At 43.9% G+C, this 19,495-nt stretch overlaps 1 protein-coding gene across 1 annotated transcript in view; it reads left to right on the top strand.

The window, feature by feature from the left end:
• Window positions 1-19,495, top strand: part of AFF2 (AF4/FMR2 family member 2) — a 604,855-nt gene that overhangs the window by 489,701 nt on the left and 95,659 nt on the right. The window contains exon 8 of the mRNA XM_045285489.1: window positions 13,591-13,628. Coding sequence (XP_045141424.1) covers window positions 13,591-13,628 — 38 coding nt within the window. The remainder of the gene's footprint in view (window positions 1-13,590; window positions 13,629-19,495) is intronic.

The following is a 19,495-nucleotide window of genomic DNA, read 5'->3' as shown; positions in this document are numbered from 1 at the left end:
CCTGCAAATCCAGAATAATAGAGTGACCAAGTACCACTTACATTGACCCTGCTAGTAGGCAGTCAATATTGAGATGCTATGCCTGGAACTTCCATATTCCCTCTAGTTTGAGAGAGAACAATTAGGGGTGACCAATAAGCCTTGTGGGTGAAATGTGATTTTTCATCTGTCATCAAGTTATAATAAACCAAGACACTAGCTGGTTTAGTTGTAAATTGCCAGTTGAAAAATGGATCTTGGTCCAGCAAAATGGCCTTCCTTAAAGGAGCAAGCCTAAATGGGACACATGCACTTCAAACGCATTCATTTGGAAGCACCGTATTTTGCCCTGTTACAGAACCATATATGCAGAGATGAGTAGGGCTGTTGAGCTGACAGTCTTCAATGACAGAGTGAATGGAGTGGAGACGTAATTCAATGAGCAATAGGGAGCCTGGAAGGATTCTGAGAAAGACAGGGGCATGCTCAATGTAAAGCCTTAGGCAGATGTTTTTTGCAGTAGAATGTCAAGAGGAAAAGACTAGGGACCTGTGGACCAGTGAGGAAGAGGTATCAGTAGTCGACAGGAGGATAACAGGATGGAGTTAGGTAGGCAGTAGTTGCAGGGAGAATGAGGAAGGTTCAGAGAGCTACAAGTCTTCCGCCAAAGAGAAGCATGGACAATTCAGCTTGTTAAATGCCACTTTGGCCCCTTCCTTTTTGGGACGTGGAAGAAAGCCTCTCATATTCCGTAGCAGGATATATCTAGATGTAGATGGGCTTAGAGCTCAGCTTTTCCTCTAGATCAGCAGCTCTCAACTTGTGGGTCTTGACCCCTTTGGGGGTCGAACAACCGTAGCAAAATGACAGTGATGAACTAGCAACGAAGGTGATGTGATGGTTGGAGGGTCCCCACCACATGAGGAACTGCATGAAGGGGTCACGGCATGAGGAAGGCTGAGAACCACTGCTCCACATAGTCTCCAGAAATCCTTCATGGCCAGGGGCACAGTGCGCAGGCCTCTCAGACTGCGCCATCACTCCCAAGTCATTTATTTGGTGGTGGTGCTGTTCAGTGCCTTCATGCCTGTTCCAAATGTGACTCTACAATAGGACACAATATCGCCCAATCCTGAGCCATCCTCACAAATGTTCTGTTTGAGCCCGTTGTTGTAATCTCTGTGTCAATCCACATCATTCAGTGTCTTCCTCTTTTTCACTGATCTTCAACTTTACAATGTCACTTTGAAGACTAGGTTGCACCTGCCCCAAGCCACAGTATCATCAGTCCCCTCATATGCATGTGAAAGGTAGACAATGAATAAGCAAGACTGGGGACTTGTGACCTGTAAATCATGGTGTTGGCATATAAGTGTGGTGGTAGAAGCAGGATGTCATTGCTATAGAGGATTCTGCCTGATAAAAGGTCCAAAGTAGGTGTGATCGAAGTCTTGAAGGTGTCATTTTTTTAAGGACCATTCTGGCTCTACTTTTTCCAATACAGATCTATTCATTTTTCCAGTAGTCTATGATATATTCAGTTTTCTTTGTCAAGACCATAATTCATTGGCATCAATTCATCTTCAGTCATTTTTTATTCACTGTCCAACTTTCACATGCACATAAGGTGATGGAAAATACTGTGACTTGAGTCAGGCGTACCTTGTGGTAATTACATATATGTTATGTCACCTTGATAAATGCAGTGAAAGGGTGGAGCTCAGCCTGTCAATCAGTCTTTTGATGTGTATTTATTTAGTTTTTAATAGAAAACCATTGTGTGTAGCTGCACAGCCCATCTCATCAAATCAAATAGTTTCGCTAAGACAATACTTTAACTTTCCATAAAGGTGGTTCTTTCCCTACCTCCCTCCTTCACTCCCTCCATAATTCCTTGCTCCTCCACTCTCCCTGCCGCACCCCTGTCCATGTCCTCCTCACAGTCTTTAAAGTTTTATCCTTTGGTATGAAAACCATTTTCTTTTTTCCTCCTTATATCATATCTACTGGAGTATAAGCTGAGTTTTTCAGCACATTTTTATGCATTTCTGTGGTAAAATTAGGTGCCTAGGCGGATATTCGGGTTGGCTTATACTCGAGTATATACGATGATTATGGTGTCATTATATGTTAAGCATAATGTTTTCTAGTTTTGCCCATGTCTTCGGTGTTTGAAAGAGGTATTGTCTTGTATCAATGTGTAATATTCTATTGTATGAAAGTACAATGGTTTTTTTTCCCATTCCTCTATAATCAGAGTTTGGGGCTATTTCCATCTTTTTGCTATTATGGAGATTGCTGCAATAAACATAGGTGTGCATATGGTTGTTTATACTGTGTTCTCTATTTTGTTAGAGTAGATACCCAGTAGAGGGATGTTGGATCATAAGGTAGTTTTATTTGCATTTGTTTAAGGAAGTACCAACCTGATTTCCATAGTGGTTGTACAATTCTACAATCCTACCAGCAATGTCTGAGTATACCAGTCTCCCCACACCCTTTCGAGCACTTATTTTCTTTTATTATTATTTTAATTTTGCTAAGATTGTTGGTGTCGGGTGGTATCTCATTGTTGTCTTAATTTGTAGTTCTCTCATCGCTAATGAACTCAAACATTTCTTAATATGGTTGTTCGTCACCTGGATGTCATCTTTGGTAAATTGTCTGTTCATGTCTTGTGCCCATTTTTTATTGTGCTATTTTCATTTTTCTTATTAAGGTATTGTATTGTATTTAGATTTTTGAAATCAGCCCTTTTCTGGTATCATAGCTAAATATTTTTCTCAATCTGTGGGTCTTCTTTTAACTCTTTTGATGAAGTCTTTTGATGTGTGTAAATGTTATCTTTTTAGAAGGTCCCAGTCCTTTTGTTGTCTTCTATAGTGTGGATTTTTTTCATTATGTTCGGTAGTATATTTATGCCTTGTATTCGGTCCCTTACGTTTGTATTTTTTCATTGAAGAGCTTCATGGTTCTGGGGTTTTTTACCTTGGGTAAATGCTACCTTTTTTTTTATCTCAAGTGATTGATTATTCTAAGGTGTGCATGTCTCTTAAGTGTTATTGTTTCCCTTATAACCCAAACCTAACCCAATGCCATTGAGTTGACTCTGGCTCAGAGTGACCCTAAAAGACGGAGTAGAACTCTCCCCTTGGGATGCTAAGGCTGTAAATTGTTATGAGAACCAAAAATGTCATCTTTCTACTACAGAGAAGATGGTGGAGTAGAACTGCTGACCTTGCAGCTAGCAACCCAACATGTAATCTACTATACCACCAAGGCTCCTAATTCCCTTTATAAACCTGTCTATTGTTTGGCTGAAATTAAACCACAGGGGAAAGGTTAGTTCCAGGCCTGAATGGTGATTAACAGCCACAGATTTGGGAGGTTCCACCAATGTTTATCCAACCAGCAAGCCTAGTCTCTTTTAAAACTTTGAGTTTTGTTCCACATTTTTCTCTGACTCAGGATCTTCTAATGTGATTCCTTTTAGAATGGTTGGGAGTGATAACTGGGTACACTCTATTTCTTCTGGTTGCAGAATCTTGGAAACTAATGCCCTCATGGTTCATTAAGCCATTGGACTAGTTGTTTCCACGTGTCTTCAATTGTCTTCACTCTTCTTTCCTCCAGAAAGAGAGAGGCCAAGAGTACTTTAGGTACTCTTTAGTACTTTAATACTTTAGGTGCCCAAACACAAGCTTTTGAGACCCCAGTCACTACTCATGAAAATAGAACACTGTCTTGTTGATTGTATTATAACAATGTCCTTGGTGTTCCCTGAGATCATGGCCAAGCACAGTGACTCCTTCCTTCAAAGTATTTTATTATGACTAAGATGTGTTCATAGGAGCCCTGGTGACATAGTGGTTATGCAGCCACTCCGAAGAATACAAACCAAGCTTTCTACTCCCATAAAGAATTAAAGTCCAGGAAACCCACAGGAACAGTTCCACCCTGTCCTAAAGGGTCGCTATGAGTCAGAATTGACTCACTGGTAGTGAGTTGTTTGTTTTGTTTTTAGTAAAAAGTATTTATTACTTTGCCCCATGTATGCTTCACCACATATATGGATATGTTTTGCATAATTTTAGGCTGATTCTTCTCTTACTGTATATTGTCTTTCCTTTGCCCAAGACTACCTTCTAACCAGTTGCCCTCCCTTCCCCTCCCTTTCCCTCGCATCCTGGCAGCCTGCAAAGAGTGACTGTGTGCAAATTTTTTTTAACCTTTTGTAGTCATACAGTGTTTCTCAACCTGTGGGTCACGACCCCTTTGGGGATCGAACGGCCCTTTCGCAGATATCGCCCAATTCTTAACAGTAGCAACATGACAGTGATGAAGTAGCAACAAAAATAATGTTTTGGTTGGGGGTCCCCACCACCTGAGGAACTGTCTGAAAGGGTCGCGGCTTGAGGAAGGTGGAGAAGCACTGCACTAGAGGGATTGTTGGGCCTTAGTGGGCCAACTTTTAGGAAGTGTCTTCCTGTTTTGGGTAAAGTAGCCATCGTACTTGGTAAAATAAAGGGGCAGAAAGAAAAGAAAGGCCCTCAAGAAGATGGATTGACACAATGGCTGCAACAATGGGCTGAAACCTAAGAACAATTTTGAGGATGGCACAGGACTGGGCAGTGTTTCATTCTGGTGGACTACAGGTTGCAATGTGTCAGAATCACTGTCATGACACCCAGTGATGATGCCAGAGCATGCTCCCCAGCAGTCGCTCCATTTGATAAACCCACTAGTAGTGGATGAGGCTTCCGGTCACTCTGGTCCCTCACCAGCTTCTGTTGTTTTCTGACTTTTGAAATTTGCTATTAAAACACCTTTTGAAGTTTCTTGTACTGTTCGAGGTCGCAACTTGTGGCTTCAATGCTCTCATCAGTTTTGGGGTGTTTTTTATTTTTAAGCTTGAGAAATGCCCAGCATGTTTTTCCACTTAGTTTTCTAACTTTAAGTCTTTCCATAATTTATTATAAGACTCTAGTTTTTCTTCTCAAGCCATCCTTCTCTTTCACTCTGTTACTTCATCATTTCTTCCATTTGCTCTTTAGCTACTCTTTTGTGCAAGAGAAAGTTTGAGAGTCTTTTCTGACATCTATTTTGTTTTGTTTTTTCTTTCCTGTCTTTTTAATGACCTTTTGCTTTCTTATTGTATGCTGTCTTTGATATTATTCCATAATTTCTCTAGTCTTCTGTCATTCAGTGTTCAATACCTCAGATCTATTCTTGAGATGGTCTTCAAATTAAAGGTGGTATTTTTGCTCTTGTCGACTGATTTTTATACTCTGAAACTTCACTTTCAACTTGCATGTAAGCAATTAATGTTCTGTTCCACGATTGGGCCCCTGACCTTATTTTGACTGGTGATTTTGAACTTCTCTATTGTCTCTTTCAACACATGTAGTTGATTTTCTTCCTGTGTATTCCACTCATCGAGATACACATGCACAGTCACCATTTATGTCATTAAAAAAACGTTATTTGTGCTGAGTAAGCCTTTCAGAATTCTATCGTGTGATCTCCAGCTGTGCTTCTATCAACATGGCCATCTTTTCCAGCTTCAGAGTCTGCTTTGTTCCCCACTTTCACATTCAGCTCGCCAGTAGTTATCAGTGCATCTTAACTGCAACTGTGATTCATTTCATTCAGCTGGAGTAGGTGTTTCCATCTTGGGCATGAGCAGGTGCTGTATAAATGGGAACAGCAGTGGTATCACCTTCTTTTCCTTGTACGTGTGTGGATAGTGTCCTGTCATTGATAGCATCGTACTTCAGGCTAAAGCTTGAGGTGACCGTTTGGACAAGGAATGCAATTCCTCTTCAATGTGTCCTTCTCGGTATAATAGACCATAGGTTTGTCCAATTCCAAATGGTCAATACTAATTCATGTCTGCTCTCTGATATTGTCTAAATATCATTTAGCTATTCACAATGTGGTGAGGGACTATTATGTGCAAGATGCAATGTCATCCACCTGGAACTTATTTCCCTCAATCTCACCTGTTAAAAAACCTTACCTTGCCCGCATGTGTCCAAACCAATAACAGTTGCCACGGAGCTGACTCTGATGCATGACAATGTGTGCGCGCCAGAGTAGAAGTGTGTGCCATAGCCTTTTCAGTGGTTCCGTTTTTCAGAAGGAGATCACCAAGCCTCTGTTCCAATGCACCACTAGATGGACTAGAATCCCCAACCTTTTGGTTAGCAGCCAAACGAGTTCGCTGTGTGGCCACCCAGGGGCCCACTGTATCTTGTTGTGCAAGCTTATTGTATATCAATGCATGAGACTAGGGAGACATTAAGTTAAAATGTGGGCTAACACGTGCTCTAAGAACAGAGGCCATGTTTTTACTTTCTATAGGCTCAAGGTTCAAATACAGGATGTTCTCATGCCCCCATAGAAGGACCACTAGTGAACGGTTTCTTCCTGAAGGTGGCAACACCTAGCTGTCAAGTCAGGAATTCGGGCAGGCATCCAGGTGGGGTGAAAAGTTGAGTGATATTTACTCCTCTTAATCTGAAATCTTGGCTGTGTGTGCATGTTGTCAGCTGTAACCTCAGCGATCAAGTCTAGTGCCTCTTGCTGTGTTACTCACTCCAGTGAAATCTATTTAAATGCTGTATGTAATTAAGCAATTCATTTTTAAATTTAGGCAAGTGCTCTCAGTATATGTCTCTTTAATTGATTTAACCAATTCCAAGGTTATTGATTTCAGATCATCTGAATACCCTAATTATGAGTTCCTTGGTTCACAGAGGAGATTCTCTTGGAATGTAAATGAGCAATGCAAGTTATCAATACATGTCACTAGGCCAGGGTAGCTCTGTGTCAAAGAACAGCCCCATGGAAAGCACAGAAAGGCAAAACAAAGTCAACAAAGGAAAGGTCCAATGTAATCAATTGCTTGTCTGTCTTGCTTCGAGAATGCCTACCATTCAGTTATTTGACATGATTTGGATGGATGTGGTTTTCCTCTTGATCCAGGAATGTGCCGAATAGACTCAGCTTGGATGTACCTGCTAGTCTAATCCCAGGGGGGGCGGGGGTGGGTGGGATATGCATATAAGTAAGCAGTGTAGAGGCCATATGGTGCAACGCGAACAGAATTGCATGCTCTGCTTGCCTGTCCGCACTCTTATTATCAAAGTCAAAATCAGCACCTGAATATGTAGCCATCTGAGTGCTCACCATGGCCATTGCACCCCATAGGAATGCATTACAGTGACGGAGGTGTCCGTGAGCTTGGTGGGGGCAAGGATCAGTAGCAGCATAAGTGGTGATAATGTTCTAAGTCTGAATGTAACTGAGGCTATGCAGTCTTAAAACCCAAACCGATTCTCTACAATTTCCATAAATAGAGTGCACATGCCAATTTTTCTAGGGTAGCAGTCAATTATATGTAAAACCCCAAGCCAAACTCACTGCCCCTGAGTCAGTCCTGACTCATGGCTCCCCTATAGGATAAGGTTGAACTGCTCCTGTGGGTTTTGGGGACTGTAACTCTGCACGGGAGTAGAAAGTGTTGTCTCTTTCCCTTGGAGCGGCTGGTGATTTTGAACTGCTGATCTTGCAAGAGTAACCACTATGCCACCAGGGTTTCTCAATGATATAGAAGGGAACTTCAAAAGGTTCTTTGAAAAATGAGATTAAAAGATAATGAACAGTTCCCACCACCCTTTTGAAGCCCTCTCATACAGTGACCAGCATCAAAATATCTTAACCAAACACTTTTGCACACGTTCCATCATTATGCAGAGGCTCAGTAGCAAAGGCTCAGAGTGCGTCCCAGGAAGCACTTTCTCTGAGAGCAATGTGTTGTGCTGACCATAGTGGGTGGGGCGCATGAACAGGGCTTACCTTCCTTCTTTCTTGGCATCCTTTCTTTCCTTTTGACCTTTCTTCCTCCCCTCTCTTCTTTCCATCTTGCTTTTTCTCTCCTTTTCCCCTTCCTTCCTTCCTTCCTTCCTTCCTTCCTTCCTTCCTTCCTTCCCTTTTCTCATGCTTTTACATGATCGCTCTTGATTCTTAAGCTTCATGTAATCAAATAAGGCCCCAAGTCACTTCAGCTTCAGCACAGCACAGGGTGCTCCACATACCAGAAAGCCAACGTTCACCTTATATGTAGGAAGACCAATTTAATGAGCGCGAAATTATGATCATGTCCTTAGCCACACTTTCCCTCCTAAGGAAAGACATTTGCTGCTTAGCAGGGTACCATGGATAGTACAGCAGTGGGGATGAGAGAAGAAGCAGTGCATGCACACTCTTGGACATGTGAGAAGTGCCTTCTTCCTGGGCATATGTTTTAAGGTGCTCCAACACAGAGAAGGCTCACCTAGAATAAGTTTCCCAGAACATCCCAACCTTGTTGTCAAATGTTACTTATTGCCATCTAGTCGATTCTGACTCGTCGTGAAACTGTAGGGCAGGGTAGACCGGTCCCTGTGGGCTTCTGAGACTGTCACTCTTTAGGAGCATAGGAAGCCCCATCTTTCTTCCTTGGCGATTTTGAACTGCTGACATTGTGGTTAGTAGCCCGACTCATAACCCACTATACCACGATGGCTCAACATGTTAGTTAAAAGAAAAAAGAAAAGCAAGAGGCTTCCCTGTGTAGTAAGGCACGGAATAGGGGCTGCTAAGAATCACCTGGAAGACAGGAAGGAGTCTCGGGCATTGTTGGAGAGAGAAGGAGAGAGTGAGTGAGTGAGTGTGTGTGTGTGTGTGTGTGTGTGTTGCGACTGTGTACCTGCACTTGTGCCCCATCACCACCCCTTCATTGAGCCCGCCTCACCTCTCCCAATGCTCGCTGGAGTCAGAGAAGATGCCCCATGTGAAGGTGTGCGGAGCTTCCCAACACCTAAGCACATACAAATTTTCCTTGGGCATAACTTTACTGACAGAGCATTCTCTTCCCTGGAAAGCAAGTGGCCCCATGTCATCCTCATGGAATAATGATAGCCTGGCCAGAGACTCTGGGGTCTGAAATTAATGAATCAGCCCCTTTGTGGACAGCAGTCACACTCAAGATGGACTGCATTTGCCCTGATTTTTTCTAGGCTATTTTCTACTCAGCTGAGCTGGCCGTAGACTGGGCACTGGGACCATCTTCTGTTTTAAAATGGGAAACGGAGTCACGGAAGAATTAGCTACCTTGTCAGTGTACGGATAGGAAGTAGAAAAGCTGGGACTTAAAGCAGTCACTGTGGAGTCAATGCCAACTACTGGTGGCCCCGTGTGTGTCAGAGCAGAACTAAGTTCCATAGAGTTTTCAGTAGCCCATTTGTCAGCAGTCCATAGCCAGATCTTTCTTCCAAGTTGCTGTTGGGTGAAAGCGAACCTGCATCCTTTTGGTTAGAAGTCAACCTTGTTCAATCTTTGTGCTACTCACAGACGCCTGGGCTGGAGACCTCGTCCTCAGATTACTAGCACAACGTGCACCACTCAAGCCCACTGCCTCTCTATATACCATAAAAACTATTGGAATGGATTCTTTAGTCTTTTCATCTCTCTTACCATCCTTCCTTATCTTAGAGCTTCCTCAATGGCAAGATAAGTGGCAAGTTAAGGAAATGTGGCATACAACAAGGAGAATATAGGTCTTATAAACGCATATAGAAACCATAAATTAAAGTTGTATAACCGTTAACTAGCTAGCCTCCATTTCCCAATCAGTTCAAATTACTTTAATACATGTTTGAGAACTCAAAATTAGCTATGATTCACAATTGTAACCCTCTTAATGCACATGGAATTACACCATGTCGTTTTATTTTCATTACCCCCCTTTCCTAGCGTGTCTCCCCCACTGCCACGTGTACCCAGAACTTGAGAGAATCTCAACTCCCCACATCTCAAATGAATCATTTCCTCCTTATAGATTGAGTAGGTTCATTTTCTACTTCAAGGGCCTGTATGTATAATTTGCCTTCACATAATTCACTTCGATTTTTTTCCTTCCAAATCCCCTACTGTGCTCATTCCTCATAACACTGCCTATAGTCCTGTCAAATTAGAGTGAAGGCGATGCACCCAAATGCCCATCTTTGTCTCACATTGGGCAGAGATGCCCTGTGACTGTGTCATTCAGAAATTGCAGGTGATGCGTAGTCGGGAAGATGGCGTGAACACGTGTGCAGAGAGCTGCAGGAACTCCCGAATGCTCCTTTGTTCATTTCCAAAGAGAAGAGACCTTCTCCATGGAGACATTTCCAGTCACTAGCTAAGCAACTCAAGAGAAAAATCACTGGGAATTCATAATGGTTGTCTAAAAAGACATACATTGTAGAGAAACAGGCACCGATAGAATTCCGGTTCTCCTTGATCAGAGAGGAAAAAACAAACAAACAAAACAAAGGCAAGGCAACCAACCAAACCCTCTGCCAGCGAGTGGATGTCGACACCTAGTAACCCTATAAGGACCTAGTAGAACTGCCTCTATGGGGTTCTGCCACTGCGACAATGACAGGAGTAGAAAGCCCAGGCTTTCTCCTCTGGAGTCCGAAAAGAACAGCTGGGTCTGATTGCCAATCAAGATGATCATAGAAAACAATCTCAGACACCAGGTCTCCGAAACAAAGCTCAGTTAAGCAGTGTCACTTTGATGTCCTCCCTCTGATGCCAGTGACCTGCTCATACCAGCTCACTCTTTGGAAAGGGCTGGAAACCACTGAGACACAGTGTCCATTACTTTATGATAGCCCCAAGTCTTCTAGAAGAAACGGGTTGAGATTCTAAGAGATGGATAAAGGTCCACTGATGTCATTTCCACAGCAACGTATCTTCAGCCCATGACCATATCTGTTCCAAACCAGCCAGACAACGAGGAGGTAAGCTAGTGCAGTGAGCTGCCTGAGTTTCCTAAAGCGGTAACAAAGTACCACAAAGTGAATCGTCAAAAATGACAACAGAAATCTTTCTCATAGTGAGAGAGGCTAGAAGTTTAGAACTTCTATTAGGTCTCAAGGCTCTAGAGCAGTTTCCCAAAGGGGGCAATACCAGCCGCCTGGGGACCTCCGGAACAATCTGGGGTACTGTCATTGCAAAATCAAGCACTTATACTGTATCCTGAATCAGGGGCTAGAGTTACACAGATTTAAATTACTGGGAACCTCTGTTTCTCTAGGCTTCTGGTAGACCCAAGTGTTTCTTGGCTTAGAGCAGTGTTCAGTGGTTACATGGGCAACTTCTTTCTGCGTGTCTCTCTCTGGGCATCTTCTCTGTCTGTAGGGCACTAAACAGATAAGATTAGGACCCACAGTGCTCCAGTATGACTTCACATTAACCTAAATGATGACCTCTTCAAAACCCCTATTTCTAAACAAGGTCATATTCACAGGTCTTCAACAGATCGTTGGAAGATCATGGAGCACAGTTTGATAGTTGATAAGAAGGGCACATGTGAGGATATGTGTAGACAGACTGGATACCCTTCTGTAGGACAGGTGGAAGTCTAGCCCTCATCCCTTGCATCGCCGATTCCTTTGGTTACTGACTTGGCCGACTCTGCACTGTGAGTGGTGCTAGCCTAAGGTGACCAGATTTTAACATGGTAAATCGGGGCAAAACAGGACCCCATTGATAAAACTCATATCCTGGCGAAATAGCCACATGGCAGCCGAAAACCATATACCCTAGCTTGTTGTGCATTCTTTCCAAAAATCAGGACTTTTTAAAAACGCCGCGGGATGCAGGAAACATTGTTAAAAATCAGGACTGCCCCGCCAAAAGCGGGACGTCTGGTCACCTTATGCTAGCCCCTGTAACATGGTGCACCTACAGACAGCCTCCTGCCTTCCTGGTACATGTGAGAGTTCAAAGGACCAATCCAACATATCATTCTTGCTGTATCATTTTAACCTGCTGTCTCAGTCCCTAGCTTTCTTGCCAAAACTCAACCTCAGGCACAAATGGTGAGAAAATAACTTTTGCTTACTGAGCCAAAGACAGCACCCCAATAGTAATGGCTATTTGTCTAGTAACAGAACCCATGGCTTCCTAAACCAGAGGGGCTTGGATCGCCGACCCTAATGGCTAAATGTGGGGCTATACCTTAAACCCACTGTCATCTAGTTGATTAGGATTGATAATAAAGCCTATAGAACAGTGATTCTCAACCTTCCTAATGCCGCGACCCTTTAATACAGTTCCTCATGTTGTGGTGAAACACACCCCCCCCCCACCATACACACACACCATAAAATTTTCATTGCTACTTCATAACTGTCATTTTGCTACTGTTATGAATCCGGCCCCTCCTGTGAAAGGGTCATTCGACCCCCCACGGGGTCGTGACCTACAGATTGAGAACCGCTGCTATTGCAGTATCGAGGTTTACGGGAGCAAACGCCCTCATTTGGGGGGCACAGAGCTGCTGGTGATTCACACTGTCAGCCTTTGCTTGCTAGACAATGTCTCCAGGGATCCTAAACTTTGGAATTGATTGATATAAGGGGGAGAAAACAGTATGTTTGGAGCTGCACTGAGTTGTCATTATCTATGGAAGGGTTCAGTGTGTTTATTCATTGATCCTGTGCAATGTCAAGTTCAATATAAGATGCTATGGTGTCTCCCTTGCAAATTTTAACCCCTGTGTTCTAATGTATAGCAGTAGCCTCCTCTTAACCTTCCCCCCAAGACTCACAAACACAAAATTACCCGAATGGATACTTTGGATAGAAGCTGAACAACTCGGAGGTTGTCAAACGGTGCTCCAATCCTCTGTGTAGTCAATGGGATTTCTATAGCCTGAGAAAGTCTTGAAAATACAAGTTTGGTTCTGATTACATAAATATGCTACAGAAGTATATTAAAAAAATCATCACTAAACCCCTCCAGGTGCTTAAACAGTTTGATAGACTGTAGCCATTCTGCCATCAGCGCCCCCAGCTGTGTTGCTTAGCAACATTTTAATTCCAGAAGAATCGAAGGAGATGAAATCCCTGTGGAGAGGGAAACAGAAATAAGAAGGTTGTTGACAGATGATCCGCGTTGTTTCTTCTGATATACTGTGAAGATCACTAGCTCTTTTCATGAATGATAAATGGACTGTCCACAGATCAATGGGTGCAGCAGCACACTGGAACCGGCTCCTTGGCACAGGCGGTGCAGGCCCAGAGGTTCCTCCTTTCAACAGCTGGATGTGTTTTCTGAAAGAGCTTACAGGAGGGCATCCAGCTGAGCCTTCCATCAGCCCCTGCTGTTTCGTGGTGTGGGCTCATGAAAATGATTCTGGAAATGGACCTTTTGACCTTTCTCTCCTGCGCAGGTACAGCCAGGTATCCATTGTGACGTGAGGGGGATTGGTGGCCTAGAAGTCCAGGATAGGTCTGTGACAATTATTTCCACAGCCACCTGCCTGCTATTCCAGTTCCACCTTTTCAGGCCCAGGCAGGGGTAAGCGGAGGCCCTTCTGGCAGTGTCCGAGCTGGACAGGAGTAGAAGATCCCTTTGGGAGTTTCCACTCTGCTGATCTCCAGCAGCTGGCTTTAGAGAGCCTCTTCATTTGGAAGAACATTTTACATGGCTTATTGTTCTGGTAACTAGTCACCAAGATTATGCCTGCTAATGTTGTCTAATTATGTTTCTCTCTCTCTCATTCTTTTTTAGGCTGTTGAAAAGACAAAGCCTAAGAATAATGCTGGAAAGTAAGTTTATTTTTTATTATTACGTGGAAACTTTCATTTTAATGGACTCTTTGCTTGGACACCAGCAAAAAAGAGGGGGTCATTAAAAGAGACCTTGGGTGTTGGCTTCATCTCAATTCGTGATGATTAAAAGAATAAGAGGCAAAAGAAAGAGAGAAGCAACCGCCCTCCCATAAGCAGGGGATAGATAGCTTTGATGTCTCCCTGTGTCCCTAATGAGGAAATGCCCCAAGGTGTGGCCAGTGGACATGACTTGCTCTGTGCCACCCATGAAGAGCTGCCAAATGCTATTATAATCGTATTTGGCACACAGTCCTTCAAGGACATGCTAAAGTAATGACATTTTACATTTAAAACCTTGGGCCTATGACAGAGATGGGTGTGGCTGGACCTGTGCCAAGTGACGTCTAGCCACCATGTGGGGAGGTTTGGTCAGGCCACATCAAGGCCTCTTTCTTCATGTTAATGAAAAGCTCATAGCATTATATTCAACAGAAGGGTTTTCTAGTGAACAGTTATTTCCTAAGTGTTTTATGGAGTGCTCTTAAATGGTGAACATGCTGCACACCACTGTTGTAGATACAGACAGCCTGTCTGCCTGGCGGGCTGCTTTCAAATGAGGAGGGTTGCGTGCCTTGTCTTTGGGTTGGTAATATCAGCTTGCAGTGTTACTGGGCCAGCTGGCCAGCCAACCCAAAGGACAAAGAGGAACTGCTCTAGCTGCAGGACTACTGCAGGGCACTAAAGGAATGGTCAGCAGTTCAAATCCACCAGCTGATCTGCAGGAGAAAGACGCACCATTTGACGTCTCTAAAGTCTTGGAAACCCCGGTGGGCATATTCTAGCCTGACCTAGAACAGAGGTTCTCAACCTATGGGTTGCGACCCCTTTGGGGGTCAAATGGCCCTTTCACAGGGGTCGTCCAATTCGTAACAGTACCAAAATGACAGTGATGAAGTAGAAATGAAAATAATGTGATGGTTGGAGGGTCACCGCCACATGAGGAACTGTCTGAAAGGGTCGAGGCATGAGGAAGGTGGAGAACCACTGCTCTACAAGGTGATTGATTTTGGGTCAGAATCGACTCCAGGTCAATGGGAAGAACTGCATTTCGGAGAGGTGGCTTTCATTCAGAAATTCAAACCACGCTCCCTGCTATCGAGTCGATGCCAGCTCATGGTGGCCCTATAGGACAGGGTAGAACTGCCCGCCCCAGCGGGTTTCTGAGACTGTACTTCTTTAAGGGAGTAAAACATCTCGTCTAAACTGCTGGCCTTGCAGTGAGCAGCCCAACACATACCCATTACCCCACCAGGCTCCTGACTTTAAGTTGGGACCAAATACAAGAGGGCTTCAAAAGGTTCACGGGGAAAATGGAACTGAAAGAAAATGGAATCCCCACCACCACCACCACCGATTTGCAGGCCTTTCCTACAGACGGGAGGAGATGGGGGAGTTCCCTGATTTTTAATGGTTTCTGGGAGAATGTGTCAGCGCATGCCAATGACAGGAAGGTGGCTTATATCAAAGGATTAACTGTGCCAGAACACCAATATCGTGGTTCCCATGCCATTAAATCCTAGCAGTAATCATTCCCCAAAAGGAGTGGGGGTCTTTTCTTAGGAAAACACAATAATTAGGTCAGGGCATGTCTGATGGAAGGAGTAAGACGCTGATTTTTTTCATGCGCTGGGTTGGTTTTGAAATGGTCTCGGCAGCCTGATTTCTTTTCTATCTGCCCTGATGATTTCTCTCTTGTGAGCTTGTGGCCCACAGCTGCAGGGATTAGAGGATGGTGCTAATAAGGCCAAGGCCAGGCTGCGGTCCCTGGCAGGGCTATTAGTGACCTTTCACACAGTCTGAAGGCACTCTTCCCGCCAACCAGCCTGCCTACAGATGTGTGCCCCAGGTCACCACGAGCACGAACAGGGCCCTGAAAAGAGTGGATATGCCCACACTTAGTCCCTTATAGGAGTGAGCTCCCAGGCATAGGACTGATCAGCACCGCAAATTGTTGTTTAATGGCCTGGACTCAGGGCTAGTTTTCTTTCTTTATTTCTTTTCCCCCTACTTTTGCCCCCAAATTTATACTTTCATTTTTTTAAAATACTTTTATTGGGGGCTCGTACATCTCATATCACAATCTGTACATTCATCCAGTGTGTCAAGCACATTTGCATATATGCTGCCATCATCATTTTCTAAGCATTCTCTTTCCACTTGAGCACGATATCAGCTCCCCATTTCTTCCCCCTCCCTCACCTGCCCATCCTCCCTCACAAACACTTGATAAGTTATAGATTATTATTTTCATATCTTATATCGCCCTCCGTTGCCCCTCACCCATTTTTCCGTTGTTTGTCCCCCTGGCAGGGGTTCTAGGTTGATCCTTGTTATTGATTCCCTCGCCTGGTATCTCTACTCTCCTTGTTGGCCCTGAGGGGTTTATCTGTCCTGGATTCTGTGTGTCAACGCTCTTATCTGTATCAGTGTGCATGTTGTGGTCTAATCCGATTTGTAAGGTAGAACTGAGGTCATGATAGTGGGGTGAAGGAAGCTTCAAAGAGCTAGAGGAAAGTTGTGTGGTTCATTGGTGCTATACTGGCTCATCTCTTCCTTGTGACCACTGTGTGAGGGGATGTCCAAACTGGGTGCATACGCAAATGTGGTGAAGAAAGCTGTTGGTGCCTGGCTATCAAAAGATATAGCACCTGGGGTTTTAAAGGCTTGAATATAAACAAGCGGCCATTTAGCTCAGAAGCAACAAAGCCCACATGGAAGAAGCACGCCAGCCTGTGTGATCATGAGGTGTTGATGGGATCAGGCAACAGGCATCTAAGATCCAGAACAAAATCATACCCAATGTGAAGTGGGGGAGTGGAGGTGGGGTAATGGAGTGGAGACCCAATACCCATCTGTAGACAATTGGCTAGTTTTCTCTTGGCTATTAATGACAACTCCACACTACAAACATTTTTTTTTAATTTAAGCTTCTGATGGCTAACTGGATGCTTAATCCAGTAGCTAGACAGGCTTGTCAGCATGTCATTGTTTACATATTTTCCTTAGACACAGAGCAGAGTTACGGAACAAATCCTTCCATATGCACCCATTCAGAGCAGCTTTTTAAAAAATCATTTTGTTGGGGCTCTTACAGATATTAAAACAACCCCTGCATCCAGCATCAATTATATCAAGCAAACTTGTACATATGTCGCCATCGTCATTTTCAAAACAGTATCTTTCTATGTGAGCCCTTTATTATAAGTTGCAGAGCTGCTTTCTAAGTGGACTTCATATGCATAACTTTTTTTTAATGCACAGCCAACTAATGAGAAACTCTGAAAGGGTTGTGAAGGAAAAACATACAAATAACATTCAAAATCAAAAGAGGAATACCCCATTTTATGCAGATAACATTTTCCTGGTTTTCTGAAGATGAGCTCTTGCGAATTCCAAGTGCCAAACTCTATCTAATGTCTGCAACTAAGAGGAGCAGTAGAGAGACAAATCAGTAAAACTAGAAGACCAGTGGATTGGCCATGGAAAATGGAGCTATCGATTGGAAATATATTTGAAAAGCTCCTTAGTAAGAAACCAAAGTAAGAAGCAGCCAGTTGGTGTTTGGGGTGGTCTTCTACTTGCATAAGTTAGACTCAGCCTAAGTGGGGATATCCTGTTTCCTTTAAGCTCCCCCAGCAAACATACTTGCCCAGAAGACAGGCCTCTTGAAAGAAGACTCATAGCCCAGGAGCAAAAATTACAGAGCTGAGCTCAATAACTGACAGCAGGGCAAAAGTGTCATATGCCGTGGTTCTTTCGAGCTCTGTGATGCCTGCCAGGGAATGTCAGTGGCACACAGAGTAAGGGTTCCATAAATGTTTTCGGAATGAATGTCCAAGTAAACCAGTTGGACACATCCCAGCAAACAGTCCTTCCAGAACCTGGCCTGGAGATTTTAGGAGGCTGGCAGCTCCCCGGAAACCAGGGAAACCCTCTAATGAGGGTTACCATAGCATCAGAAGGGTGTTTGTGTTCTTGGATTGACCCTTGAGTCATGGCACACTAAAAATGCCCTCACATTTCATGGGTTTGTTCTATGACCAGTTACTGGTTTGATCTTGGGGGCAAGAATTAACTTGCGGTTGGTAGCTCTGAGCATTTGAAAGGATTTCAAAAGTTTATGGGGAAATTCCATTATCTTGTCGACCCACTTTCCTTGTACCTTTTGAAGCCCTCTTGTACCACGCAAAGCAGGTACAGTCTTGCTGGAAACGGGAAAACTTGGTGGCCTCATTTATAACTGAAGCTTAAACACCAATTATTGAAGACGAGCACGCGTTTGTTTGCACAGGTTTCACAATGTCCAGGCATCTTTAGAAAATTACCAAAAAGAGAAAAGCTCTTCTGAGCCCCGTGAACATGGTACCAGCTTCAAATTCCAGTGTCCACAGGATCAAGTTTGATTGGAACATAGTCATGCTCATTCATGGCCACCTTGACTGGGCTGCTTCTGGGCTGCAACAGCCACGCTGAGCCTTTGTTCCCGAGACCCAATGGCCTGCGAAGGCAGAAAGAGGACTTGCTCAGCCCTCGCTAGAAAGATTTTGCTGACCCCGCTCCAGTTGGCCAGGTAGAAAAGAGGCACGGATAGGAGCTTTTCCAGGAGAGCTGAAGGTTGATCTATCGATCCCCTCTCTCCTGGCTTCTTGTTGTTGGGGGGGGGGGGGGTCTTCTCTGCGCTCTTAGCATGTGTTCAGAATGTTCTCGGCTGCGGTACTTTGTGATTCTCCTTTTACACAAAGAGATTAATTCTGAAGTCATTGCTTTGGAAGCCTGTTAAGACAAAAAAAAAAAATCTCTCGATGGGAAAATGAGTGATGCCTCCGATGCCTGCTCCCTCCTGCCCTGAGGTTGCAACGTTCCACCTCTCATCAGGAACCCAGTGCTGTCCTGTCCCTCCAACGTCTGTGTGGACGGCGGTATTGCAAAGGGTGGATGTCTTTGCTAGGCCACACCACCTTTCCATTGGGGGCGGGGGAAGCGAAATTGGTCACAACACCCCGTCAGTTTGTCTCTTTTCCCCTCGAAAGGCTCCTCTGCCTCTCCCCTTTGCTCAACAGCGGGTTCCATTCATTTCCTTTGGCCACCTTCATGGCTGTAAGCTCCTTTCCCTGCCAGAGAGAGGCTGTAGCCCACGTTCATTATGCTCTGCACAAAGAAGAAATTACATAGAGACGTGGTGAATGTCAGCACATAAGGCACCTGGGTACACTAATGATTTCACCCTGAAACCCTGAATATAATTGCTGAGAGGAAGAATCCAAATGGAAAGGTTGGGGACAAGAATTGCCCTGTGCAATCCTCAGATAAGAGGAAGCATTCTAGTATCAAAGTCAATTGGGATGCTGAAACTCTGGCTCTTTAACGTCACCAAAGAGACTTTCCCTTGTGTGTTAATGTACCCCAGCATTCATCTCCAAGGTTTCATTGTGACAACAAGGCCTGAGAGATGTACACATTTCTCCTACCATATGTGACTTAGAACATACATTAAAACACACACACATTTCTGTTCTTAAGACATATGTGATAGTACACATCTGCTAATGTGACTTGCTTTAGGCTAAAAGCCGTGTACTAATAAGTTGTCTTGTATCTAACTGAAGTTGACATCTGTTACCAAAAGAGAGAGAGAGTGAGAGCGCAATGCCAAGCATAATATCCTTCCTTATTTTTTTCACTTTGATAAGGCAGTTCTTGTCTTCCACAAACCAGTATGAGAATTCATACTGCTCAGGAAATTACACCTTTATTTAGGAATTGATCCATCTCATAGATACAGTAGTTGCATTATTGAAAAATGA

Source organism: Echinops telfairi, unplaced genomic scaffold (assembly GCF_000313985.2).
Source record: "Echinops telfairi isolate 266 unplaced genomic scaffold, ASM31398v2 ScPeMD7_7472;HRSCAF=8510, whole genome shotgun sequence".
Lineage (NCBI taxonomy): Eukaryota > Metazoa > Chordata > Mammalia > Afrosoricida > Tenrecidae > Echinops > Echinops telfairi.
The sequence above is the reverse complement of the archived record's forward strand: the minus strand, read 5'-3'. Positions and strand labels throughout refer to the sequence as shown.